This window comes from the organism of the source record quoted next, unplaced genomic scaffold (assembly GCF_019419815.1).
Source record: "Pyrus x bretschneideri cultivar Hongxiangsu unplaced genomic scaffold, Pyrus_bretschneideri_v1 Contig39, whole genome shotgun sequence".
NCBI lineage: Eukaryota > Viridiplantae > Streptophyta > Magnoliopsida > Rosales > Rosaceae > Pyrus > Pyrus x bretschneideri.
Genome location: NW_025999712.1, coordinates 905,997 through 932,976, shown reverse-complemented (window position 1 = coordinate 932,976; position 26,980 = coordinate 905,997). Strand labels below are relative to the sequence as shown.

The 26,980-nt window shown below is 40.1% G+C and overlaps 2 protein-coding genes and 2 pseudogenes across 2 annotated transcripts; all 4 read right to left on the bottom strand.

The window, feature by feature from the left end:
• Positions 1-38: 38 nt before the first annotated feature.
• LOC103959019 lies at positions 39-1,332 on the bottom strand (annotated as a pseudogene).
• Positions 1,333-3,136: 1,804 nt separating this feature from the next.
• Positions 3,137-5,525, bottom strand: LOC103958973 (annotated as a pseudogene).
• Positions 5,526-6,308: 783 nt separating this feature from the next.
• On the bottom strand, positions 6,309-7,069 carry LOC103959018 (cinnamoyl-CoA reductase 1). Its single transcript, XM_048564568.1, has 2 exons — positions 6,927-7,069; positions 6,309-6,598 (listed from the first exon to the last, which is right to left on the bottom strand). Exons 1-2 carry the CDS (start codon positions 6,999-7,001, stop codon positions 6,392-6,394), a joined length of 282 nt encoding a protein of 93 aa, XP_048420525.1. The 5' UTR covers positions 7,002-7,069; the 3' UTR covers positions 6,309-6,391.
• LOC125468038 (putative disease resistance protein RGA4) lies at positions 7,066-10,351 on the bottom strand. Its single transcript, XM_048564564.1, has 2 exons — positions 7,297-10,351; positions 7,066-7,210 (listed from the first exon to the last, which is right to left on the bottom strand). Exon 1 carries the CDS (start codon positions 10,142-10,144, stop codon positions 7,307-7,309), a length of 2,838 nt encoding a protein of 945 aa, XP_048420521.1. The 5' UTR covers positions 10,145-10,351; the 3' UTR covers positions 7,066-7,210; positions 7,297-7,306.
• Between the last annotated feature and the right edge of the window lie 16,629 nt (positions 10,352-26,980).

Below are 26,980 nucleotides of genomic sequence, written 5' to 3'. Positions count from 1 at the left end.
TAATCTTGTGCCATCCAAAGATTAATCAACTCATCTCTACTAAACTCATAATCTTTTGGAAAAATAGCACAATATAAATTTGTTTCTCGGGGCCAAATCATAATAACTTAGAAATAATGGCTGGAAAACTTCTTGCTCCGCTTCTTCCCAATCCCATATTTTACTATTCAGAACCTTCAACCATTCACTCCTTGTTCTCTTATTACGCATCATACTGCCTAAAGTCTTTGCAACAAGTGGCAAACCCTTAGACTTTTTTACAATCTCCCCACTGATTTCTCCAAACACCTCAAACTCGCCTATTTCTCTATTAGAAAATGCCATGTGATTAAAGACTGACAAACAATTTTGTTTGCTCAACTCTGCAAGATTGATCATGTGAGAGGTTCCTCCCATCATACTAGCAACATTTTGTTTTCTGGTGGTTACTAGTATTCTACTGCCCTCAGCCCCATTTTGCATCAATGGAACCTTCAATTGATCCCACTTTTTACGGTCTTCAGTCCACACATCATCCAACACAAGAAGAAACTTTACCCCCCTTAATGGATCTAGACATAGATTCTAAGACATGATCCAACCCAGTTGAACTTGAGGTGGCATCACCACTAATCTCTTTGGCAATCTTTGTCTCATCGAAAGGCTCTAACACACAAACCCATATTCTCTTTTGAAAATGAGCTTTAACATTGGCATCATTATAGACTAACTGAGCCAAAGTTGTTCTTTCCCGTACCTCCCATCCCTACAATAGGGATGATGAGGAGCCCCATCCCTTCTTCGCTAACATCACTCACCAACTTCCTTTTCCTTTTCTCGACCAAATATCTCAGACATATCGACAAAAGACGAAGTTTGCTGTTTTTGAATGACTGTTTCAGTGAGTTGAAAATTATACATTTTTCTTTGCTTATAAATCCCAGCTAACTGCTCATTTAGATCCTTTATCTTGAGAGCAATTTCACAATGAATAATAACCTTGCGGACTTGGCCAAGACAAAAACAACGAGCGAAGATAGTGAAACTTACCTTCCTCTGAGGAGTAATATGAGTTGCGCCTTCTCCTTCTTGTTTCTCAACTTGTTGTCTCAAAATGTCAGTGTTCCACTCATCCAGCACGTCCACCATCTGGTACGATATTTCCTTCAGGTTATCCAGCCAGTTTTGCCTTTGCTCTGCATCCTCAAGCATAGATTCAATAGCTTTCAGGTTGCCAGTGAACTCTTCAACTTCTTTCTTAACATTTAGAATGAGTGTCAGCTCGTCCTCTACGTACTCATAAGTTGTTGTCGCCAACTTCTCTAGTAGCATGGAAACGAGCGCATCAGCCATTTTCAGGGTTACAAACTTAGAAATCGGTTGAGAGTGGAGAAGAAGTCAGCCGCTTAGGAAAGTATATATGAAGAGGAAACTAATGCAGGATGGTTGTGCTATGGCTTTTCTTCTTTGCTAGTTTATATAGACAGTGGACACCTTTGTTTTCCCGTTTGCTTTCTACAATGCAAGATTCTTTGCTCTTAATACCAAAAAGATTTTCCTTGATGCTGCTGTTTGCTCTCTCCTTGGATGAAAGGAACAACAAATTTGAGGGGTGAATATATAGTGGCAGTGTCGGCAAGTAGTCTAAATTTGTTTTTTAGAACGTAAACCTTATGAAGAAATTGGAGTTCCACCATAAAACCAGTTGGCAATATGGGGAAGTAGCTCAACTTACTTGTAAGTCCATGCAAGGTTACTCCCATCAATGTAGGATTCATTCTTAACATCTTCTCATAATCTCATATAAATAAATTAACATGATGGCTTACAAATCAATCCTCGATAAGAAGCAAGCATTATGTCACGGATATTTGGCATTCGTGCCAGTGTGCTCTTAGGCAATTATTTTTTTGAAAAAATTTATATTCGGTTTCTAGCTACTAATGTTCTTTAATTGAGACCTTATTGGTTTTCTGGTTTTGATATCCGAAACCATTTGCCTATTTAATTATTACGATGAAATTTCATTGTTTCTTATAGAATAAAATGTTCATCAATTTCATTGTTTTTTGCAAAAATTTAATTTAATCTAAAACCATTTGCCTATTTAATTATCACGATGAAATTCAATCCGAACCGTCTATGGTGACTTGTTAAGATTCTTTGATCTTATGAAGCATGATTCTTTGATCTACCAAGATTTTGCCTTGATGCTGCAGTTTACTGTGTGGAGGGAAAGGATTAACGAAAACTTTAGGAGTGAATCTGAATGCCTATCCAGCAAGCAAGCTCATTTCTTTAGAGCGTATACCTTCTTCTCAAAATCTGAATATCTTTCCCGAGTTGAGACTTCCTATCGGGAATTAATCCTTTCGTAAGGGTTTATTCTTAACATGCACGAAAACAAATTATGCAGATAGCAAGCTACTATGATGAGAATAACACCAACAAGGCCGGAGCTGTAAAACTTTATTAGCCTATATAGATTAAAACACAAGTAACTAACCTGAAGACACCATGGACGAAAGCTTGGTGCGCAAAGAGTCTTGTATGTTGTACTGATCCTTAGCAATCAAACCGTATGGGGAGTTTGTGAATATTGCGTGTATCAACAAATGCAGGGAACTTCACTCATATAGGCATGTTAACCTAATAGGCTTAGCCCATCATTGAGACCTAATAGGTAACTGAATATGTCTATATCTCCTTAACCAATCAGGATTAGGAACCCCTTTAACAAGAATAACAACTTAATATTACAATCTTTTTGCAACAGGTAAAGTCCAAGTTAATTCCCTAATTCTAACTTGATCGTAACTTACAATGATTGTGAGACCACAAAATCTTGTGAGAACGGGATTTTACTCCAACATTCTCCCACTTGGTCGAAGCAAGCATTGTATGAAACTTAAGAGAAACCAAATTAGGATTACTTTAGTGGCCATGGAAATCACTTAAACTTAAAGTTCCTTATAGCTTCTGTCAATTAGCACAATCACATAGAACTAACAATGCACTGATATTCTAACTTACAGCTACCACGTAGCGTTCCAGTCAAATAATGCATTGATATTCTAACTTACAGCTACCACGTAGCATTCCAGTCCAACAATGCATTGATATTCTAACTTTCAGCTACCCTGATTAAAGTGTGAACTTTAAGGTAAACTTATCGTACACTCATATTAATATTATTTTCTGCACAGAAAATGGAATATTCAAAGGAGTTGAAACAACCAGATTACATGTCCTCGCTACTAGTACAAGAGATACCTAGATCCCTGATAAGTTTCATATCCGTGCAGTTTTATTTATAAAATAAATCCCTTGCTCTTTAGGCTCTCAACAGCATCCTTGATAATTTGATCCATGGAAATGAATTCTAAACCCAAGTTCATTAGCTTCTTCGCTCCGTTCTTTTCCCTCAGCAAGCCCGGTTGGGTGTCCTTTGGCAAACTACACAAAGGTAAACATATTAGCTCGATCATTTTCAAAATCAGGCACTCACACCACCTAAAAATTTACAAAATTCTGCCAAGGCAAGCGAGAATGGAGCGAAACATTCACTTATCAGGAAACCAAACATCTAAAACATAAGATATGCACCCAATTTCATTTGCAAAGGCATTTTGTGGACCAAAACTTACCTGCGAACCTTGTACTCAGGGTAAGTTCAGCAACCTTTGCCACAAAATCACCATAACGTGATATAGCTTCCAAACACAAGTGCCTACCGGTCGCTGACTTGTTCTCATACACTAAAATGTGTGCGAGAGCAACATCTTTAAAATGCACAGATCCCATAAAAAAGTCCTCATATGTTTCAGTGCAGCCTGCAGCAAAGATCGAACAACTCAAAACTATATATATGTTGTTTCTACTTTCTGGGGCCTCATCCTTTTTCTCAGTCCTCTCCAAAACAAACTTTATCGAAAATCCTTAGAACTTAAAGAAACATGTGCTAAAAAAAGAGGTGTAGAAGAGTTCCTTTATGATTACACACATGCATGCTCACACAATCTACCTTCTCAAGCTTACGGACTAACTGGTAAAACAATTAGCAATCTCTGACTGTTACGAAAGAAGAAATCTTCCAAGCGTTGAGCTACCAAACTCAATCTTTCTTTAGCAAAAATGTCTTAAGAGAATGAAAATACCTCATTTTTACCTCATTTTTAGTTCATCAACCAACCACAGCATCATACATAATAAATGGGAAATGTTCTCTTGCCATTGAGATGATATGCCATTGTACAAACTGTCAATCAAAGATCAAATTTCATCTAAATTTATGATTCGAGTGCAAATTTTGCAACATTACATGGCATACTATCAGGCAAGAGAACATTAACCGCTAGTGGAATATTCAAACAACTTAAGAGGGCAGAGCTAGAGGATAAATAAAGTCAACAATCTACTTCTACGTGCAGTCATAGAGGATTTTCTAATACAAATTTGCAGAGAAAAGTACCCTCAAGAATGCGAAGGAGCATTAACATGCTAGAATTGAGCCTGGGCGAGATAACAGGGCCCATCACCGCGCCTGGATTCACAACAACCACATCCAGCCCCTTCTCCTTGGCAAATTCCCACGCAGCTTTCTCTGCCAGCGTTTTCGATAATGGATACCACAACTAGCCAAACACCAAACACAATCAGCATTACAGTCCCCAATTGCGGAAATTTCAAGTAGTTAAAAATGAAGAATTAATACTCAAAGATGAAAGATACAACACAAGCAGGGGAAAAGCCGTATATAAACCGTATATAAACCGCGGTTTTTCAAAACACAACTAGGCATTGGAGTAACTCACTCCCTTCTGCTTGCAGTAGTCAGTGTCTGTCCAGCAATCCTCGCCGTTGACCTTATCGGACGGCCAGCTTGGGCTGGGAGTGATGGCGGAGGTCGATGACGTTAGCACCACACGGCCGACCCCAGCCTGCTTCGCCGCCGTCAGAACATTGAGCGTTCCTTTGATCGCCGGGTCCAGGAGCTCCTTCTGCAGATTAAACAAAAAAAGCACCACGTTTTCAAAATTACGCATAATTAATCAGATATAATCAAAATTAGATGGAATTTGATACTGTTTAATGGCGGGAACCTCGGGGTCGTGGACTGGATCGATGATGCAGGGAGAGGCGAGGTGGAAGACGCCGGAGCAACCATTGACGGCGGCGAGTATGGAGTTGTAGTCGAGGAGGTCGATCTGGAAGAGACGGAGGCGCGACTCTGCCCCCTCTACTAACGCTTCTAGATGCTTCGTCTCACCATCGTCCTCTGCAACAAACAAAACAACGGCGTTATTAATTTTGGACTGAACGCGAATGGAATGAATGGAACTGTGGCAGTTGTGTAGATAAGGAGAAAAGCAAGGGTGAAGTTACTGAGATCCTTGACGGTGGCGTGGACGGTGTAATCACGGTGGAGGAGGAGACGGACGAGCCAGGATCCGATGCAGCCGCTTCCACCGGTAACGCATACGACCTCACCCTGCTTCGACATCCTCCCTCCTGTGTCCCCTTGCTTTCAGCTGTCGTGTGTCCCTCATTTACTTGAGCTGATTGTTGATGGTGATCGGATTGGCCCAAAATCTAATTGGAATTTTCAAATAAAAAGATATGGAGATCGAAATTGAGTATATAAAACACACTATATCTCGAGTTAACGCTCTTGCCTTCTCTTTATATACCAAATTAGTAATATCATTTATTTTTAAAGAATTGTTATTAACATTCTAAAAATTTTATTGTACGGTCTTTTTAAATGTAATGTTTTTACTAATTATAGAAAGTTTAGAATGCTAATAACAATTTTCTATTTTTATTATAAACAAGAGATAATTTCACCTAAAAAATTTGTAAAATTTCGCCAAGGCAAGCGAGAATGCACCAAAAGGTTGATAAACTTGGAAAGCGACATTTGGAAGTGATTCTAAATAGACCAAAGAATGCACCAAAGAAAGATGACGTATGCAAATCTATACTCGCATGAACATTCTATTATAGGAAAAATCAGATTTCAATTCGCTAATTTGATCTCAAATATCACACGCGTGATGGGAGGAAAGAAAGAAAGAAAAAACCATGTTCCTCCACCTACAGAACAATTCAGTGTATCCAAGAAACCTCGGTTCAAGATCAAGACATAGCGTATTTTTAAGTTGTGCTTCTGACAAGGGATAAGACATTCACTTATCAGAAAACCAACAACTAAAACATACGATATGCACACAATTTCATTTGCAAATATATTTTGCCGACCAAAATATACCTCGGAACCTGGTACGTAAGAAAAACACAATACAAGCAGGGGAAACGCGCACCGAAAGTTACAAACTTTCCATAAGAAAATAGAATGCGGACATTAAACAGACAATAAATCGTATATAATCCGCAGTTTTTCAAAACACAACTAGGCATTGGAGTAACTCACTCCCTTCTGCTTGCAGTAGTCAATGTCTGTCCAGCAATCCTCGCCCTTGACCTTATCGGACACCCAGCTTCGGCTGGGAGTGATGGCAGAGATGGATGACCTCAGCACCACACGGCTGACCCCACCCTGCTTCGCCGCCGTCAGAACATTGAGCGTTCCTTTGATCGCCGGGTCCAGAGGCTCCTCCTGCAGATTAAACAAAAAAAGCACCACATTTTCATAATTAAGCATAATTAATCAAACATAATCATAATTAGAAGGAATTTGATATTGCTTAATGAGGCGAACCTCAGGGGGGTCGTGGACTTGATCGACGATGCAGGGACAGACAAAATTGACAAAAAAATCGCAAACAAATAACAATTTCAAAGTATTTAAAGTCATAAATATGTGAATGCTTGCATTGCATGGCAGTCATAAGTACATATCCTATCCTATTGGACAAATTGTTTTTTCAGTAATCGTTCGAATTAAATAGACAAAAAAATAACTACCAAGACAAATTGCAACTCACCAATATGAAACGGTTCAACGATATATGCCAGTGCAGACGTATATTTGGGCCACCCCGAGTCTGAAAAATATACATGTAAAGGTTTTACAAGCATCCTCTGAATGTTTGGTGTTTGTCCTTTTTGTGCCTGTCAAATGTTTGATGTAGTGCCTAATAGGCATATCTCGACAGGTTACATCGACGACACTCAGACAAATTCTCTCGATATTGCTCATCAGATAAGCTGGAAACTTTTTTGCCCCTTTGCACCATATCTGTTGAAGGTTTGATGTTTTAAAAAGGTTCTGCAATTTGGAAAGCAAATGGTTAAATTGCATTTGTACGTATATATATCCAAATGAAGTAAAAAAATCAAAGCAGTGCAACTCACCATATATGTTTTAAATCTTGATGTTTGGGATGTGAGAAATCTTGGACCACTCCTTTCCGCTGCCTTTTTTGCAACGTTGGGCAAGTTTCCAACACCGAGAAATGGTAAGATTCTGCAGCGGTATTTCGCATAGGAAATCTGGCAGTGTTTCTAGCTCATCACACCAATTTATGTCTAAGGAAGAGAGGCATGGCATGATTGTAATTCCAGAATCCACTTTGTTCCACCCTTTCACGCCTTCCCAGTCCTTCCAAGACAACATGTCTCTAAATTGGAGTTGCTTCAGTTTGGGGAATAATATTGATGAGGATGATTTGAACGAAGAAGATAAACGATCATCATCTTCTACTCCCAAAAACTCACCACCAACCTTTCTTACACCCGGCATCTCCCCTACGTACAGCTTTTCAAGGAACGGCAATCTTCCAAGACGAGGCAAAATTTCACAACCCCCATTAATATCATCCCGCAGAGTAAGGAATCGCAACTTGTTTAAAGACACCAACCAATTCGGCCAGGTCGAGCCAGAATACCAACAAATCTCTAAAGATTCCAGATCATCATGTGGTCGTAAGACATTCATTATTTGTACACTGATCTCTCCAGGCTTCTCGCATACTTCAACAAAATCAAGTTGGAGATGGAAAAGTTGCTTGTTGTCCCGCAATTGTGCTCCACTCCCGTCTTTCACCTTCCCCAAAATTCTTATTCTGAGACTGCCCTGGAGCTGGTTCAGACTTCCCAAATCCCCAGCTTGAAATGCTTCGTCGTTGTCAACCGAAAACAGAGGACAGACGTCTAGTGTTTGCAAACTTGTTAATCTCCCTATCCCTTTCGGCAAGTACTTCAATGAGTCACTCCCCTCAATGTAAAGATGCTTTAAGCTAATCAACTTTCCCATGCTATCAGGCAATTTTTCAAGTGCATAGCATTCCCGAAGGTCCAAGGTATACAAATTGTATAAACCACAAACGGCGTCTGGTAATTTCCCCAAATTTTGACTCCAAGACAAATCAACATGTCTCAAATGTACCAGTTCACCAATCTCCATTGGGACTACATCCATGAAATTTCCAGACAAATTTATCGTCCTGAGACACTTAAATTCTAAAATAAAACTAGCTTCTACCCTAGCACCATTTGAATTCATTGTTATCAGTGTTCGTAGACTTTTGCAATTGCCAGAAGTGATAGGAAGTACAACTCGAGGATAAGCTCCAAACGTTAAGTTCAAATGGCGAAGATTACTGCCCAGTACCTCTATTTTACGGTTTGCATCCTCAGCCTCCGTAATCAAACTGTCCTTCTTGGTGATAAATTGCACAAAATCATGTATAATGTCGTGCATTTTACAACCTATTATTGCACCAGTGTCACGGTGTTTCTCAAAATCTTGAAAAAAAGACCGCGCAACTAAATTATCAAAAACAGCTTGACCAATTTTTCCTTTATCTTTATTCTCCCTGGAATTAAGATAATCTTGTGCTATCCAAAGATTAATCAACACATCCCTACTAAACGTATAATCTTTTGGGAAAATAGCACAATATAGAAGGCAACATCTATTTCTTGGGGTCAAATCGTAGTAACTTAGAAATAATGGCTGGAAAACTTCTTGTTCCACTTCTTCCCAATCCCATATTTTACTATTCAGAACATCCAACCACTCACTCCTTGTTCTCTTATCGCCCATCATACTACCTAAAGTCTTTGCAACAAGTGGCAAACCCTTGCACTTTTTTACAATTTCCCTACTGATATCTCCAAATACCTCAGACTCGCCTACTTCTCTATTAGAAAATGCCATGTGATTGAAGATTGACAAACAAATTTGTTCGCTCAACTCTGCAAGACTGATCATGTGAGAGGTTGCTCTCATCATACCAGCAACATTTTGCTTCCTGGTGGTTACTAGTATTCTACTGCCCTCAGCCCCATTTTGCATCAATGGAATCTTTAATTGATCCCACTTTTTGCGGTCTTCGGTCCACACATCATCCAACACTAGAAGAAACTTTACCTCCTTAATGAATCTAGACATAGATTCTAAGACATGATCCAACCCAGTTGAACTTGAGGAGGCATCACCACTAATCTCTTTAGCAATCTTTATCTCATCGAAAGGTTCTGACACACAAACCCATATTCTCTTTTGAAAGTGAGCTTTAACATTCGCATCATTATAGACTAACTGAGCCAAAGTTGTCTTTCCCATGCCTCCCATCCCTACAATAGGGATGATGAGGAGCCGCTTCCCTTCTTCACTACTATCACTCACCAACTTCCTTATCAAACTATCTTTTTCCTTGTCTCGACCAAATATCTCAGACATATCAACAAAAGACGAAGTTTGCTGTTTTTGAATGACTCTTTCAGTGAGTTGAAAATTATACATTTTTCTTTGCTTATAAATCTCAGCTAACCTCACATTTAGATCCTTTATCTTGAGAGCAATTTCACGACGAACAATAACCTTCCCGACTTGGCCAAGACAAAAGCAACGAGCGAAAATAGAGAAACTTACCTTCCTCTGAGGAGCAAGATGATCTGCGCCTTCTCTATCTTGTTTCTCAACTTCTTGTCTCAGGATGTCAGCGTGCCACTCATCCAGCACGTCCACCATCTCGTACGATATTTCCTTCAGGTTGTCTAGCCAGTTTTGCACGTTGGCCTCCTTCATTTGCCTTCGCTCTGCATCCTCAAGCACAGATTCTATAGCTTGGAGATTCCCAGCGAATTCTTCAACTTCTTTCTTAACGTTCAGAACGAGTTTCACCTCGTCTGCTACATATTGATAAGTTGTTGAAGCCAACTTGTCTAGTAGTGTGGAAACAAGCACATCGGCCATTTTCAGGGTGAGAAACTTAGAAATCGGTTGAGAGTGGAGAGGAGGAAATAAATGAGGATGGTTGTGCGATTGCTTCTATAATGCAAAGATTCTTTGCTCCTATAACAAAAAGAATTGAGTTGGTGCTGCTTTAAGATTCTTTGCTCACGGCTCTCATTAATCCACTTGTTTCTACATGATTTAATTATTCATTTTTCTAATATTATTCAAATATTAATTATTCAATCATTCGTGTTGAAATTTGAAATTTGGATGTTGATTTTGTTTGGTTGATGTTGTTTTCGGTGGACAATAATTCAAAAGGACAAGTAGTCGGAGACAAAAGAATTAAGGAAAAGCTTGACGGAGCCCAAAAGTTGACATGGGAAGGTGGAAATAATTCATTCACATATTAATATTTCCTTTCCTGCAGTGTCCCTTTGCTTTCAGCTGTCGAGTGCTCTTCAGTTACTTCAGCTGATTGGTGATGGAGATCAAGTTGGATTACTTTATCGGTGCAAAAGTATAATTCAAGGGAATTTACCGTATTACGTCGCATTTCGGTGCATTTAAATGATATATCTTATTTTTGACCCAAAAAAAAAAAAAATATGACATATCTTATACTTTCATCACCTTCATTTACATAATTGATATTTTTGCGCATTTAAAGAGTTGGTTTGTAAGTACTTTTAAAATAATTGAAAATGTTTTTAAAGAAAATATTTTTAACCCCGAAAAGCCCTTCAAGTGCTTTTTAAAGATTCTTTTGCATTTTTACTTAAAGATTAGATCGAAAAGTATATTTTTAGTTATTTTAAAAGTATTTCCAAACACAAATTAAATCTAACTACTAAAACATTTGTAATCAGCATAACAATGAAGCCCCACCCCGTTTTTGAGGAAAATTATAATTTCTTTCTTGGGTAGGTAAAGCACAATGAGCTACGTAAGATGATTTTACTTTTAATGAAATTAATTGGTCGGGTGGTTTAAGAAATGTGTCCCATTCTTTTGTTGTTTTCTCTCGTGTTGGCCATGGAGGAGAGAAAAGGAATCTTTGAATATTTGGCTGTTGACAAATCACCCTAAAAATCATACAAATTTCTGAAGTTGATGGTAATCTTCTTACACATTAGAAATGAGAAGGTTTAAAGATAAATCATAAAACCATTGTCTGTTACACACAGATTTCACGCTATTTACAACAATGCCACAGCCAAATGGGGCTGGTTGGGAGGGTAATTATTAAAAGGTAGGAGGGTAATTTTGTAAATGTTTCCTTTGCCACTCGATTTCACGTTATTTACATTTCTGCCATTGTGTGTGTGGCTGTGCTGTGGAGGGATTTCATGGGGAGAGACGTGGGATGGCACAGATCCTTTTCCCATTCAACAGACATCCCTCTAATTTTTTTATATTATTTCCTATCACATAATGCTGTGCACCATTCCATAATCCTTTGTTTTATTATTATTAGCAGAGAGCATATATTTTATGTGTATGAATAATTTCTCTTAATAAGTGCATATTTTTTTCTATACTATTATATTAAGAGCAAGTCTACCCCTAAAGACTTTGCGCCAGCACCTAGCCCATTTATCCACTCAAGTGAACAGTAATAGACCACAGTGAGCAGTAATAGGCCAAAACATCTCCACCCCTAAAAAAAATAGCCTAGTCCATTTTATTAAAATATTATTATTTTTTATTTTAAATTTCTGAATTTATAAAAAATAAAATAATCATAATAATAATTTCTGAATTTATTAAAAATTTTCTGTATTTTTTAAAAGTGAAATTCTTAATTTTTTGGGGGAAAAAATGTGGACTGTTGATCTGTGATCGGACGGTCCAGTTTAAAAGTGAAATTCAAATTTTTTTTACCGTTGGAAATCCAACGGTCTATAATAAGTAGCCGTTGGAAATCCAACGGTAGAAATTGGGCCATGTCGCCCACCCGAGGGAGAGGTTAATGCGCCTGCGCCGTTGGGCCCTACCTCTGATTTTGTTGTCTCCTACTCGCTAGGACGTGCGCGTGTAGGACATGTGCCAGGCTTAACAACACAAACAGGCTGGTCCCCAGGTCTGTCAAAAATGGGCTGGTCTGGAGACCAGCTTGGTCTGGAGACCAGCTTGGGCTGGAGTGGACTGGCTGAGTCCCAGCCTGTTTTTTCCACTGGGTGCTGGCCTCTTTTTGCTCCAGTGGAACTGCTCTAAGAGAAACCTCATTGTCAACTTTTCCCCCTTTTTTTTTCCTATTTTATCCTCCTTAGAGCAACTCCAGCGTTGGAGCCCTCCCCCCTGGCAATACACTATTCAATCCACCTAATGAACAATAACTGCCCTTAATGAACAGTAAGTAGCCCTGGCAATAGAATTTGCATCTCCACCGTTACACTTCAATAGCCCTGGCAATAGGCAATAAAATATTAGTATTTTTTTTATTATAAAATAATACAAAATAATTTTAATTGTAATATCGGATAAGATTTTTAATCGTTCTCGGTGCGCCACGTGTCATTATCCGAAGTATTATTAAATAATACAAAATAATACAATTATTGGTGCAGGAAGGATGTAGAGCGTTGTTTCGGTATCCTCCAAGCTCGCTGGGCGATCGTCAGGGGTGCTGCCAGATTGTTTGATGTAGAGTCGCTTCGATCCATCATGATGACGTGCATCATTCTTCATAACATGATTGTGGAAGATGAGTACGATTATGAAGCCGTTGATGAATATGAGCCAGACCCGATGAACAATTCAAGAACACGTATATATTGTGCTCATGACGCCACCGATGAGCCCGTGCAACATGAGCCATTACAAAGGGATGGACGTTACAATGAAAGGCTCATTCAACGATATACTGCATTTCAAATGCCAGACATGCACAATGCCCGACAAATTGACTTGATAGAGCACCAGTGGGCATTGAAACAAGCTGAAGATAATTAAGTTCATTTAGTGTGTTTTTTTTTAATTTGGTATGTTTATGTTATTTTATTTGGTGTGTTTTATTATTTGGTATGTTTAAGTAATTTTTTTATGTTTATGTTTATGTAATTCTTAGTATATGTAATTCTTAGTATGTTTATGTTTATGTTTATGTTTATGTAATTTTGTTATGTTTATGTTTATGTAATTCTTAGTATGTTTTATGTTTATGTTTATGTTTATGTAATTTTGTTATGTTTATGTTTATGTAATTCTTAGTATGTTTATGTTTATGTTTATGTAAAGGACTTTTAATTAGAACGATGGACTTTTAATTATTTTATAAAAGGACTTTTAATTTGAACAATGGACTTTTAATAAATAACTTACCAAATTAATTTGAATAAATATTCAAGAAATTGGAAACAACATAAATAATACAAACAATAAATAATAAATTACAACCCAAAGTGATTGGAAAATTATGGGCTCCGATTACAAAAAGTACTCTATTCATCATCACTTAACCAATTTGTGGTGCTAGGATGATCTTCTCTTGCGGTGCTAGAACCACCTTGGCTTGCTATTACTTCTCTTGCACGCCTCCTTCGCACAACGTCCGCTTTCTCTGATTTCCAAAAAAATTTAGAATTTGGAGACTTCCCTTCTAAAGACATGTTCATAATCTCACGATCTTGTTGAGCCCGTCTTTCTTCTCTAACATGTTCCCTTTCTTGCCTAAGTAGCTCTCTTTCTCTCTCATTAGCATAAAATTCTCTCTCAACAGCTGCTTGTTTTGATGCCTCTCTAGCCTTTTCAGCCTCATCTTTCGCCAGGTCCCTTGCCAAAGTCAATTCACCTTGGCGAGTAAGTTCTTCCATGAACTTTGCATAATCGTTCTTGGAAGCACTACCTTTTCTCTTTGAAGCCTTCTTACCTTGAGGCCTAATTGGAAAACGGGTCGAACCCGACGCGCGTTCAGGGAGGGGCGTTTCGGGCACTTCTTCTGCATCATCTTCATGAACATGATCGGGTGTAGAGTGTAGAGGGGTGCTGTTCATGTGCACTTCTGGACCGACTGGCACAACTCTAAATTTAGGACAATCTTTGACAATATTCCAACATTCCCACCGGTTGAATGATTTATTTTTGCTTTTGGTTTTGGCAGCGTACCAAGCTTGTGCTTGAAGTTCCTACACAATAAAAATAAGTAACAAATAAATAAGTAACTAGCAAATACATACATATATATATAAGTAACAAATAAATAATTTTAATGAAAATAAGTAACTAGCAAATATATACATATATATATAAGTAACAAATAAATAATTATAATGAAAATAAGTAACTAGCAAATATATACATATATATATATATAAGTAACAAATATAATGAAAATAAGTAAGAAGGCTTCAAGTTTAGTAAATAATGAAAATAAGTAACAAATAAATAATTATAATGAAAATAACTAACTAGCAAATATATACATATATATATATATAAGTAACAAATATAATGAAAATAAGTAAGAAGGCTTCAAGTTTAGTAAATAATGAAAATAAGTAACAAATAAATAATTATAATGAAAATAACTAACTAGCAAATATATACATATATATATATAAGTAACAAATATAATGAAAATAACTAAGAAGGCTTCAAGTTTAGTAAATAATGAAAATAAGTAACAAATAAATAATTATAATGAAAATAACTAACTAGCAAATATATACATATATATATAAGTAACAAATATATATATATATATATATTTATATGTCATTTTAATCATAACATGGGGCTAGAGTTCCAAGTTTAGTAAATAAATAATACAAACAAACAAATAAATAAATAATACAAACAACATAATTATAATGTAACAAATAAGTAACAATAAATAATAAATTGTTACCTGATCCGAGTAATTTTCCCCACTTCGAATATTATTACTAGCTTGTGCCAAAGCGTCTCTCCACGTACTAAACGATTGGCTAAGTAATTTCCAACGACTGGACATCGATTCTTTGGTTCTTTTCCCACCAATTTTCTCAAGAAAACTGGTATGAATAAGACTCCACATTTCTCGCAACTGCATCTCATTACCCGTAAGCGAACTATGAGTAACTTCAACCCAGCTAGTACACAACGCAACATCTTCAATAAGCGACCAATTCGTACCTGCACCAGTGGTCATTTTGTTGAAAAAAAATGGATTCAAATTTTGAGACAAAGAAAGGAATGTGATTGAAAGTAGTTGAGAAAATATGAAATTGTTGTGTAAGGTAGATGATAATGAGAAGGTATTTATAGAAAAGTAAAAACAATTTTTTTTACAATTTTTTTCAGATTTTTCAGATATTTTTTTGAATTTTTTTGAATTTTTTACATTTTTTTTTAAATTTTTATTCAATTAATTAATCTCTGCCGTTGGATATAAAATAATTTGAATTCCAACGCTCCAGATTGTGCCACGTGTCACAACGGTAACTTTTCAGATTTTTTAAACTATTTTTTCATTTATTTTTTAATTTATAAAGCATTTTAATATCCACCGTTGATCTCAGATCGAACGGTGGATATTAAATCTGACATTTTTTTTTTTTTTTTACCGTTGAGATCTAACGGTCCACATTAAGTGACCGTTAGGATCTAACGTACCGTGGGAAGCCACGTGGCTTCCCAACGGTAACTGACAAAACCCTTTTTTTCTGATTATTGTGTCGGGACGCGCCCCCACGCGCGGGTGGGGTGCACGCGCCTGACACAAAAAAAATTAAATAATACGCTGACGCCACCCTGGCGTCAGCATGGCGTCATCCTCAGCTCGGGCTCAAGGCCTGGCAATCCTTCACGGGCCTGGCCCTCGGGCCTCCCCCATCCCCCGGCCTGCCTCACGCTGGAGGCCATCCACCGGCCCTCGGGCCTTTGTTCTGGAGACTGTCCCCCGAGCAAAAAGCTACGGTGGGAATGCTCTTATGTATCAAAAGTGTTATTAAGAGAAGCCTCATTGTCAACTTTTTCCCCCTTTTTTTTTTTTTATGTTGTCATCCTTATGTAAATATTGTATATTAAAAGTGAGGGTAAAATTGAAAAAATAAGTATATGATTGTTATTTTCTCAAAAAAAAAAAAAAAAAAGGGTAAAATAAGAAAAATAGGGATATGATTGTCATTTTGTCAAAAGATACAAAAATACTATTTTACCCTCATTTTTGTCAACATTATGTATCAAAAATGAAGACAAAAACGAAAAAAAGGAAGCAAAAAGTTGACAAACCCTCTTCTGTTAGAATAACATACAATATATATATATATATATATATATATATATATATATATTTGTTTTTATTATTTGTTCCACATGGTGCCGAAGCACCAAAAACCCTTTTTTGTGTTTTATTATTTTCCTTTCTTCTTTTCTTTATTGTTGTTGCCATTCTTTGAGTATGATTCTCTTCTCTTCTATTACCATCCCTTTCCATCATCTTCCCTCATATTCTTTTTTTTATCTTATTTTTTATATAAAAATTTCAAAACAAAAGGAGAACGTGACGTAATTACAACCGTTTAAATATGAAGAGATAAAAGAAAATAAGATTAGTACATGAGAGAATCTTACTTCCTAATAAACAATCAAAAGCACCAACTTTCAAAAGCAAAAGCTGGTTTTTCCTGTGTTCCCAAAAAAAAAAAAAAAAAAAAAAGCTGGTTTTTCCCTTTTTTAATTTTAATTTTTTTAATATTATTTCATATCACATAGTGCTGATGCACCATTCCATAATCCCTTGTTTTATTACCGTATTAATATCCACGCGTTCAGTTTTCCTTTTGCTTCGGTCTTGCATGCCCTCCAGCTAGATCCTGAATATCAGGAATTTTCCTTTGGTTTCTATGGACTAGGATCCCCTCCTAATCTAAGGATGAGAATCCTCATGACCAAGGAATGTGGATCGTTGGATGAAAATTCAACGGTTACAAACAGGGGGTCCCTTTAAAATTATAATAATTATAACCGTTGGATTTTCATCTAACGGCCCACATCTCTTAGTCATGAGGATCTTCATCCTTAGATTAGGAGAGGATCCTGATTTGGTTTCTATCACCCATCTATTCCATATGACTGTCACTCTCTCTTATCCCTCAAAGAAACTTTTAGTTGATACGGGAACATGAGTGGCACACCACATATTTTTATGTAAATGGTGGAAAATTTTATTTTTTAAGTTATCAACTTTTTAACACACATATCCTACCATTTATATAACAATATATGATGTACCATTCCGTGTGATAGTTACATTGAAAAATTTCTCCATCACTCACTACTCACTGCCTCTACCATCTGTCCCCTTCTCTCATCTCTCATCCCTCACATCTCTCTCCTCATTTTCATTGTTTCTCCGCCTGCCTTTCTTTCTCTCTCAAACCCTCTTTTTCTCCGATCTTCTCATCTTTCTCATTTTTCTCATTTTTCGCAGCCAAATCATATGTGCAAATTTCTTGCATTTAAAACCCTTGGAAAAGTAAATAGTTACTGCATCTTGCGTTTAAAACCCTTGGGTCGAGAAATTTTTAGTTGTGACAGGAACACAAAGAGTACATCACATGTTTTTATATAAATGATGAAAAAAATTATTTTTTAAGTTATTAACTTTTTAACACACATATTGCGACATCCCGTCCCGGAAATATTAAAACGCACGTGTGAAATTACATTATTACCCCTAGTTCGTTTTGTCACGTTATGGGTTGTTTTGTGTGGTGTGGCATGTGTTGGACCACACACACACACTCATACACACAGTTACTTTCCCTTTCTCTCTGTCTCTTTCCTGTCTCTATTTCCCCCCGAGCTCCATTCCTTCCTCTTCTCTCTGTAACGTACGGACAAACCCCAAAACCCCTCAAACCTTAGCAGATCAAGGGAACCAAGTACACCATCAAGCTCGTGAGGCTGAGAGGAGTCCAGTGGTGCCATTTTCAGGTAAGAACTTCGACGTTTTCACGTCGATATCGCCATATCCGTTTTAGTTACTGTTCATGCAAGATTAATTTAGTGAGTTTTTGGGCATTTGAAGCTTATAGTTGTGTTTGTGAGGTTCCCAGGAGCTTGGGAGTAGCTCGTTGGGTGAATTTGGACGTCAGGATCGTTGGATGTGGAGTTGGCCGAGTTTTGAAGATTTGGACAGGTATAATCTCGTAATTTTAGGCCTTAAAACTTGTTGGGACATGTTCTACTAGCTCTAGGGTTGATTTTGGTGCAAGAAACGTGGAAAAAGGTGGAAAAAACGAGCGAGAAATCGTGATTTGCAGGTTTTCCGGCGACGGTACCGGCGCCGGCGTCGGGGACTGATTGGAGAAGGAGACGGGATATTCCGTCAAGGTTGACGGAATATTCCTGACGCCGTTAACGGCATCTGGTTAGGTTTAACGGAATATTCCGTTAGTTCAACGGAATATTCCTGACGGCGTCTGTTGACACCGTCAGTGTGCATGGCACGTGGCCGCGCGTAGGGGGCGAGTAGGTCCGTGCCTTGGCCGGCGCGTGGGGGCGCGTGCGGCGGAGAAAAATTATTTTAAAAATATGGTTGTGATCCTGAGGTTGTGTAGAGCACGTTGGTATATTCATTTGTCCATTTTGAGCAATGTATGAGAAGTTATTACGAGAAATGGGTTATGTGCTTTAAAGTTAACGTTTTTATAGTTGTTTCGCATTTAGGTGACACGTACCCCAAGGACGAGCGTGCACATGCGAGGCAGGGGGGCTACGACCCTTCTACATACCAGTGAGTGGGCTTTTGTTTTCCGTATATACCTATATACATTTATATTCCCAGAAATTGATTTAAAAGGGTTATTTGCCTTATGCCATGCATGTTATTATTATCGTTTATGCATCATTGCACACATTAGTAGTGGCATACATATATATGCATATTGGGTGCTGTGGACGCACAGGTAAGTGCCAGGTAAGTGGTATTCATATTTACTTTCAGCAGTAGTTGAGAGACTTAGAGAGCTCATAACCTGCACCCCCAGTGTTAGTGCTCCCGCCCAGAGTAGGGCACAGTCCTTCACGTGATGTTCACCTCCCGCACCACACGCTCAGCTTGGATCCAAGTTAGGTGCATAGGCCTGTCGTACAGACCACATTAGGTGGTTCCGACTCGTAGGTGACTCGCGATTATTCGCACAGCCTTCACGTGATCGTAGCACTAGAGCGTATATATAAGTTACACCCAGGCCTGTCGTACAGACCACCTTGAGTGGTTCCGACTCGTGGGCAGGTTCAGTTATAGAGTTGAGATTTGAGCTCTAGATGCAGCCGTACAGGTCACGTTAGGTGACTCCGGCTGCCAGATGTTATGATGTTGATATGATTTATACCTGGGCACTTACATTCATAATGAGGCTTTGGCATGGCATATCTTGAGCATGATTGGCATACCCTTGAGCATGTTTGGCATGTGTATACATACGTTTATATGTTTATTTTCTGGGAAGTATACAGGTTTTACGGCAAGGGGTTAGAATGTATTTTGTTAAATGGTTTTCAAAGAGCTTGTTTTTGCCCACTCACGCTTTTGTTTTGCGCCCCTCCAGGTTCTAGTTGCTTAGCCGTTGCGGTGGTTTCCCTTGAGGGCTTTCCGGCGTTCTGACAGACACTCCCCATTGTAGGGTCGCCTTCGGGCGTACTACTGTTGTCGTTTTTGTTTGGGCTGCTATAGACTTGCTCTGAAATTGTATCTCACTTACTGGCACTTGTTTTAGTACTTTGTATGCTAGTTTCTAATTATTCGTACTTTTATATTGTTACTTTATTAGCTTCCGCACGTGCACATGGCTACGTCACCTTCGTGTGACGGCCAGCACGCTCCGATCTCGGTCGGGGTGTGTCAGTTTGGTATCAAAGCTTAGGTTTGGTAGTCCTGTGTCCTTGTGAGTATTCTAATGATTTTGGTGTCTTCTGTCAGAACTATGCCGCCTCGTCGGGAACCCCGTCGCTCTTCTGAGCCTAGTTTCCCCGATATTACTCAGTTGGGGGAAGCTTTTGCAACAGCCCTTCAGTCAGTGATGCGCCCTCCCAGAGGACTCCTCTGGAGACTATGTACAATTTGAAGTTGGATAAGTTTAAGGGCAGTGAGGGGCATGAGGGCGCAGAGCGCTGGCTAGAACACATAGAGAAGACTTTCCGTGTGCTGCATAATCAGGGAACTTGCCTATGGAGAGGTGGGTCGAGACGACCGCATGGTTTCTGGATACGGAGTCGGCAGCTTGGTGGGAGCAGGAGCTTCGTAGGTTGACTCCGGATCAGATGACTGATTGGAATGTTTTTACGGAGTTGTTTAGGAGAAGGTATGTGCCCCCTGAGTACATCGATAGAAAGAAGCAGGAGTTTACCGAACTGAAACAGCGGAAGATGTCAGCGAATGAGTACTACCGTAAGTTTACGGACTTGTCTCGTTACCATCCTGATGTCGCTGGTAATCCGGCGGAGATGCTTCGTCTTTTCCGTTTGGGCACCAGGAAGAAGTGGCGTTCTATGGCGTCTACTGTCCACAGCGAGACTTACCGGGACTTCTATGAGATACTGCTGAGGATCGAGGATTCTGAGAATATGTCGAGCGACACTGATGAAGAGAAGGACAACAACCAGAAGAAAGATGACAAAGGCAAAGGTCAGGCATCGCTCGGGCCCCGTCAGACTCAGAACTTCAAGAGGGGTGGTGCTAGCTCGAGTTCTTCGAGTGGCGGCTTCAGTGCCACTGGACAGGGTCGTGGAGGTAGATTTTCTGGTGGCGCTAGAGGCCAGAGGCAGGGCGATGGTGGGCGAGGCAGAGCCCTAGTTTGCCGTAGATGTAACAACCGGCATTTCGGCGAGTGTAGACGTGGTAGCAGTGGTTGCTTCACGTGTGGACAGGTGGGACATAGAGCGGCGAATTGTCCCCAGGGTCAGCAGCAGCAGAAACCACAGCAGACCTTTATGCCACCACCTGCACCACTCCAGCAGATCCAGGGTCCTAGTAGTTACGGCCAGACGGGTCGAGGTGGTGCTTACCACTATCAGGGTGATGCTGTCCCTTATGCTCCGGGGCAGTATCAGCACACTCAGGATCCCTATTCCCAGGGTGGCTATCCCCAGTATTTAGGCGGCTATATGCCGTATCCTCCAGCTCCAGCGGGTGGTTCACAGTGGTATCAGGGAGGACAGTATCAGCAGGGGGAGATTGCCACTAGCAGTGCAGGGTCTTCGAGACAGTCGGGTCAGCCCAGCCAGGGGCGTGGTGCTTAGGGACGCGGCGTTCAGGCGAGCAGAGGCCGCGGCGGACGTCAGCAGGAACAGGGGCGTCTTCACAATATTTCTCTGCAGGACGCTCAGAACAACCCAGACTTGATTATGGGTACGTTGAACATTCTTGGTTGTTTTGCTAGAGTCTTAATTGATTGTGGAGCTACACATTCGTAATTTCTCATACGTTTGCTCAAGTGACGCAACCTCGCCCCACACCTCTAGGGTATGATTTAGAGTTTGTTATGCCTAGAGGAGAGAGTTGTGTTGTAGATTGTGTGTACCCAGGATGTCCAGTGATCGTAGAGGGTGTTGCTTTGTCATCCGATCTTATCCCGTTAGATATTGTGGACTTTGATGTGATTCTGGGCACGGATTGGTTGCACTTTTATCGTGCCAACATTGACTGTTACGGGAAAGTAGTTACGTTTCACCAACTTGGACTACCTGTGGTTACTTTCGTGGGTGAGCAGAGTGGGGTGAGACATGGCGTTATTTCGGCGCTGCGAGCGAAAAAGTTGTTAACTAAGGGTTGTCAGGGGTATCTGGCTCACGTGGTGCTAGATGAAGCTGTTCCTAATAGAGTTGAGGATGTGAGAGTGGTCATGTATTTCCCTGATGTATTTCCTGAGGATTTACCTGGTTTACCCCCAAATCGAGACGTGGAGTTCCAGGTACTAATCCTATTTCTTTAACTCCTTATCGTATGGCTCTCGCGGAGTTAAGGGAATTGAAGGTTCAGTTGCAGGAGTTAGTGGATAAAGGATTTATTCAGCCTAGTACTTCGCCTTGGGGCGCTCCAGTGTTGTTTGTGAGGAAGAAGGATGGAACTTTGAGGCTGTGCATCGACTACAGGCAACTCAATCGGGTGACGATTAAAAACCGTTATCCGTTGCCGCGTATCGATGATTTGTTCGATCAGCTGAGAGGTGCTTGTGTGTTTTCTAAGATAGACTTGAGGTCTGGTTACTATCAGCTGAAGATCAGTAGAGATGATGTCCCTAAGACGGCGTTCAGGACTCGTTACGGTCATTACGAGTTTCTGGTTATGCCATTTGGGTTGACGAATGCACCAGCTGCCTTCATGGATTTGATGAACCGGGTATTCCAGCCTTACTTGGATAGATTTGTCATTGTCTTCATTGACGATATTCTGGTGTATTCTAAGTCGAAAGCGAAGCATGTTCGACATCTTACGTTGGTGTTGAAGAGGTTGAGGGAACACCAGTTATATGCTAAGTTTAGCAAGTGCCAGTTCTGGTTAGACCAAGTTGCGTTCTTGGGGCACGTCATTTCTGCTCAGGGTATTCTGGTTGACCCTCAGAAGGTGGCAGCTGTGGAGAGCTGGGAGCAACCACGAACCGTCACCGAGGTGAGAAGTTTCCTTGGTTTGGCAGGGTATTATCGGAGATTCGTTAAGGATTTTTCGGTAATTGCCTTGCCACTGACGAGATTAACGAGGAAGGATGTTAAATTTGAGTGGGATGATAGGTGTGAGCAGAGTTTCCAGCAGTTGAAGCATTGTCTCACTCATGCACCTGTTTTGGCACTCCCAGACGATAGTGGTGATTTCGAGGTTTATAGCGATGCTTCCTTGAATGGTCTGGGATGTGTATTGATGCAGCATGGTAGGGTGATTGCTTATGCTTCGCGGCAGTTGAAACCTCATGAGATGAATTACCCTACACATGATTTGGAGTTGGCTGCTATCATTTTTGCGTTGAAGTTGTAGAGACACTACCTTTACGGAGAGAAGTGCAGGATCTTTACAGATCACAAGAGTCTCCAGTATCTTTTTACTCAGAAGGAACTTAATCTTCGTCAGCGGAGGTGGTTGGAGTTGCTCAGCGATTACGATTGCACGATTGATTATCATCATGGTCGTGCGAACGTAGTGGCTGATGCACTTAGCAGGAAGTCACAGGGCCGTATTAATGCGTTGTACGCTAGTCGTGCTCCTCTTTTGGTGGACTTGCGTGCTACGGAAGTAAGGCTAGGAGCCGAAGATCGAGATGTGGCGCTACTTGCTAATTTTCAAGTTAGACCGATACTTGTTGATCGGGTGCTTGAAGCTCAGGTAGCTGACCAGGAGACTCAAGAACTAATTCAAACTCGAGAGCAAGGAAGGAGGCGAGACCTCAGAGTTCGTGATTCGGATGGCATGTTGATGCTAGAAGGTAGAATGTTCGTGCCTAATAGTGTGGAGTTGAAGAAAGAAATTCTCGACGAAGCACATATCTCGGCTTATGCCATGCATCCAGGAGCTACTAAAATGTATCATACCATTCGACCATTTTATTATTGGCCGGGTATGAAGAGGGAGATAGTCGAGTATGTGAGCAGGTGTGCTGTTTGTCAGCAAGTTAAAGCATAGAGGAAAAAGCCGTTTGGGTTGTTACAGCCGTTTCCCGTTCCAGAGTGGAAATGGGAAAATATCACTATGGATTTTGCGTACAAGTTGCCGCGTACACAAAATGGCTTCGACGGCATTTGGGTGATCGTTGATCGGCTCACTAAGTCGGCTCATTTTATTCTAGTGAGAGAGAAGTATTCTTTGAGCCGTTTAGCAGAGTTGTTTATCTCGAAGGTTATGAAGTACCATGGTGTCCCTGTGAGTATTGTCTCGGATCGTGATCCACGTTTCACATCTAAGTTTTGGGTGGCTTTTCAGGAAGCTTTGGGCACGAGATTACTTTATAGTACGGCATATCATCCACAGACCGACGGACAGTCAGAGAGAACTATTCAGACCTTGGAGGATATGCTGCGAGCTTCGGTGTTGCAGTTTGGTGATGCTTGGCACCAGCGGTTAGATTTGATGGAATTTGCTTACAACAACAGTTTTCATTCGAGCATTGGCATGGCGCCATTTGAGGCCTTGTATGGCAGAGCTTGTCCCACACCGTTGTGTTGGTCAGAGGTTGGCAAGAGAGTCTTAGTAGGTCCAGAGATTGTCGAGGAGACTACTCAGAATGTTCAGGTGATCAAGTCTAACCTAAAAGCAGCTCAGGACAGGCAGAAGAGTCTAGCGGATCGACATGCTACGGACAGAACATATGAGGTCGGAGATTGGGTATTTCTGAAGCTTTCACCGTGGAGAGGTGTTGTGCGGTTCGGAAAGAAGGGGAAATTGAGTCCCAGGTACATCGGACCATACGTGGTCACAGAACGAGTTGGTGAGGTAGCTTACAGGTTGGAGTTGCCTCCGGAGTTGGCTAGAGTGCATAATGTTTTTCACGTGTCTATGCTCCGACACTATGTTGCTGATCCATCTCACGTGATACCTCCTCAACCGTTAGAGATTAATCCAGATTTGACGTATGACGAGGAACCGGTGACGATCATTGATTGGAAAGAGAAGGTTCTGAGGAACAAGACGGTGAATTTGGTGAAAGTTTTGTGGAGGAATCATTCAGTTGAGGAAGCAACGTGGGAGACAGAAGACCGGATGAGGGATTTGTATCCTCGTTTGTTCTTTGGCCACTAGGGGCTGCTGCTTGTTGTTTTGAATTTCGGGACGAAATTCTTTTAAGGTGGGAAGGTTGTGACATCCCGTCCCGGAAATATTAAAACGCACGTGTGAAATTACATTATTACCCCTAGTTCGTTTTGTCACGTTATGGGTTGTTTTGTGTGGTGTGGCATGTGTTGGACCACACACGCTTTTGTTTTGCGCCCCTCCAGGTTCTAGTTGCTTAGCCGTTGCGGTGGTTTCCCTTGAGGGCTTTCCGGCGTTCTGACAGACACTCCCCATTGTAGGGTCGCCTTCGGGCGTACTACTGTTGTCGTTTTTGTTTGGGCTGCTATAGACCTGCTCTGAAATTGTATCTCACTTACTAGCACTTGTTTTAGTACTTTGTATGCTAGTTTCTAATTATTCGTACTTTTATATTGCTACTTTATTAGCTTCCGCACGTGCACATGGCTACGTCACCTTCGTGTGACGGTCAACACGCTCCGATCTCGGTCGGGGTGTGTCACATATCCCACTATTTATATAGTAACACGTGATGTACCACCCCGTCTATCGATCACACTGAAAAGTTTCTCCCCTAGTTCAGTACCTAATTTGTTGGTTTTTTAATTTTATCAGGGTGGATTTGTTACCTCCAAGGTCCACCTCCGTTTGGTGGTGAGTTTTTTAAACTTTCATAGTATTGCTGTTTTAATTTTTTTTGTTTTATTTTTTTGTTTTTTTTTTTTATTTTTTTTTTGTAGTTTTCCTTGTTCAAGTGGGATTTTTGTATGAATTTTTTTTTAATTCTAGGGGTTTTCTTTATATCGTTGGATCCGATGTTTGGATGTATGAATTGTTTGTGTTTTTTGTTTCAGAACACGTTGCTCTATGTTTTTTGGAATTTAGTTTTTGGAATTTTGGGTGTTTTGTTTATATTCATAGATATGTCGCTTGGTTGTATGGTTTGCTTCTTTTTTTTGTTTCAAGACACTTAGCTCTTCGTTTTTTGGGGCTTATGTGTGCAGCTTCGAAGCCGTTTATGCTTAAGGTAAATAATTTCAGTTTTTTCCCTTTAGAATTTTATGCAAATTTTTTATTTTTTATTTTTAAATATTGTGAAGTTGTGTTTTCTATTGTGTGAAAGTCAAAGACCAAAGAACAAAACCGACCCCAACTAGATTTTGTCACGTGATCACAGACTCCTAAACTTACTTAATTTTGATGTTTCTTATTATGAATTTGTTTGGGCCCAAAATAATATTGTTGGGCCGAGTGTAGGTTTGTGCTCGGCCCAAAGCCATGTCAAAAATAATATAGGTTGTCTGGTGATTCCGGCCCATTCAGCAGGGATGGTCGAGTCCTATCACAAGAACAAGTAGTTCAGATAAGCACAAGGGGTCGAGGGAGTCCTAGTGCAATTAGGAGTCTCAACTAACAATGAATAAATCCTCAAAAAAAGGGTGAGTTCAAAGTCTTAATGGGGGTAGGGTTGTTCGAAGCAGAGTTGGAACGGAACAAGAAATCTCAATCCAGATATGAGCTTAATTCGATCTCAAGAAAGAGTTGGTGCTATAAATACAAGACATCATGTAACAATTTGGAGGTCCAATTCAACACACAATTGCCCTGCGCAAAACCTCTCAAACATCTTGAGATTTTTTTTTTCCAACCGACACATCTTCAGTTTGGATAAACAGCACTGTTAAGGCAACCGACGAACACCTTTAGTTTAGATAAACAGCACTGTTGCCGTAGAATTAGCCGACCGAGGAGCACCTTCAGTTTGGATAAACAGCACTGCGTCGAGCCCGACTGGTTACCTATCCAAGTCTCGGTCGAGAAGGGTTTTCGAATCCTTATTGGCAAAGGTCATCTTATTAGCCTTCTCGGCGAAGTAAGGTGTTACGAGTTACGACATTCGGCGTACTAGACGCCGAGTGATTTTATGATTGGATACTCACAAGTGAGTTTCAGAGTTCGTCATTCTGACGGCCGAACCACATTCACCATCAAGACATACATCACCTTTGAATACTTGTGTCCGTATAGTCTGGTGTCGATTTGACGTGCTTATACTCTTACAAATATAATCATTGTGATCGAATTGGGCGCCGACGATATGTGAACTTCGCAGAACTAGCAGCCTTGTCTCCAGGCTCGAGAATCTAAAG

Bases quoted from the DNA above. Each gene is read 5' to 3' on its own strand.
- LOC103959018 (XM_048564568.1), bottom strand. From the start codon at position 7,001: ATGTATATTTTTCAGACTCGGGGTGGCCCAAATATACGTCTGCACTGG. The intron at 6,599-6,926 runs GTGAGTTGCAAT...TTTAATCTGCAG, and splicing joins CGTTGAACCGTTTCATATTG to GAGGAGCCTCTGGACCCGGC.
- LOC125468038 (XM_048564564.1), bottom strand. From the start codon at position 10,144: ATGGCCGATGTGCTTGTTTCCACACTACTAGACAAGTTGGCTTCAACA.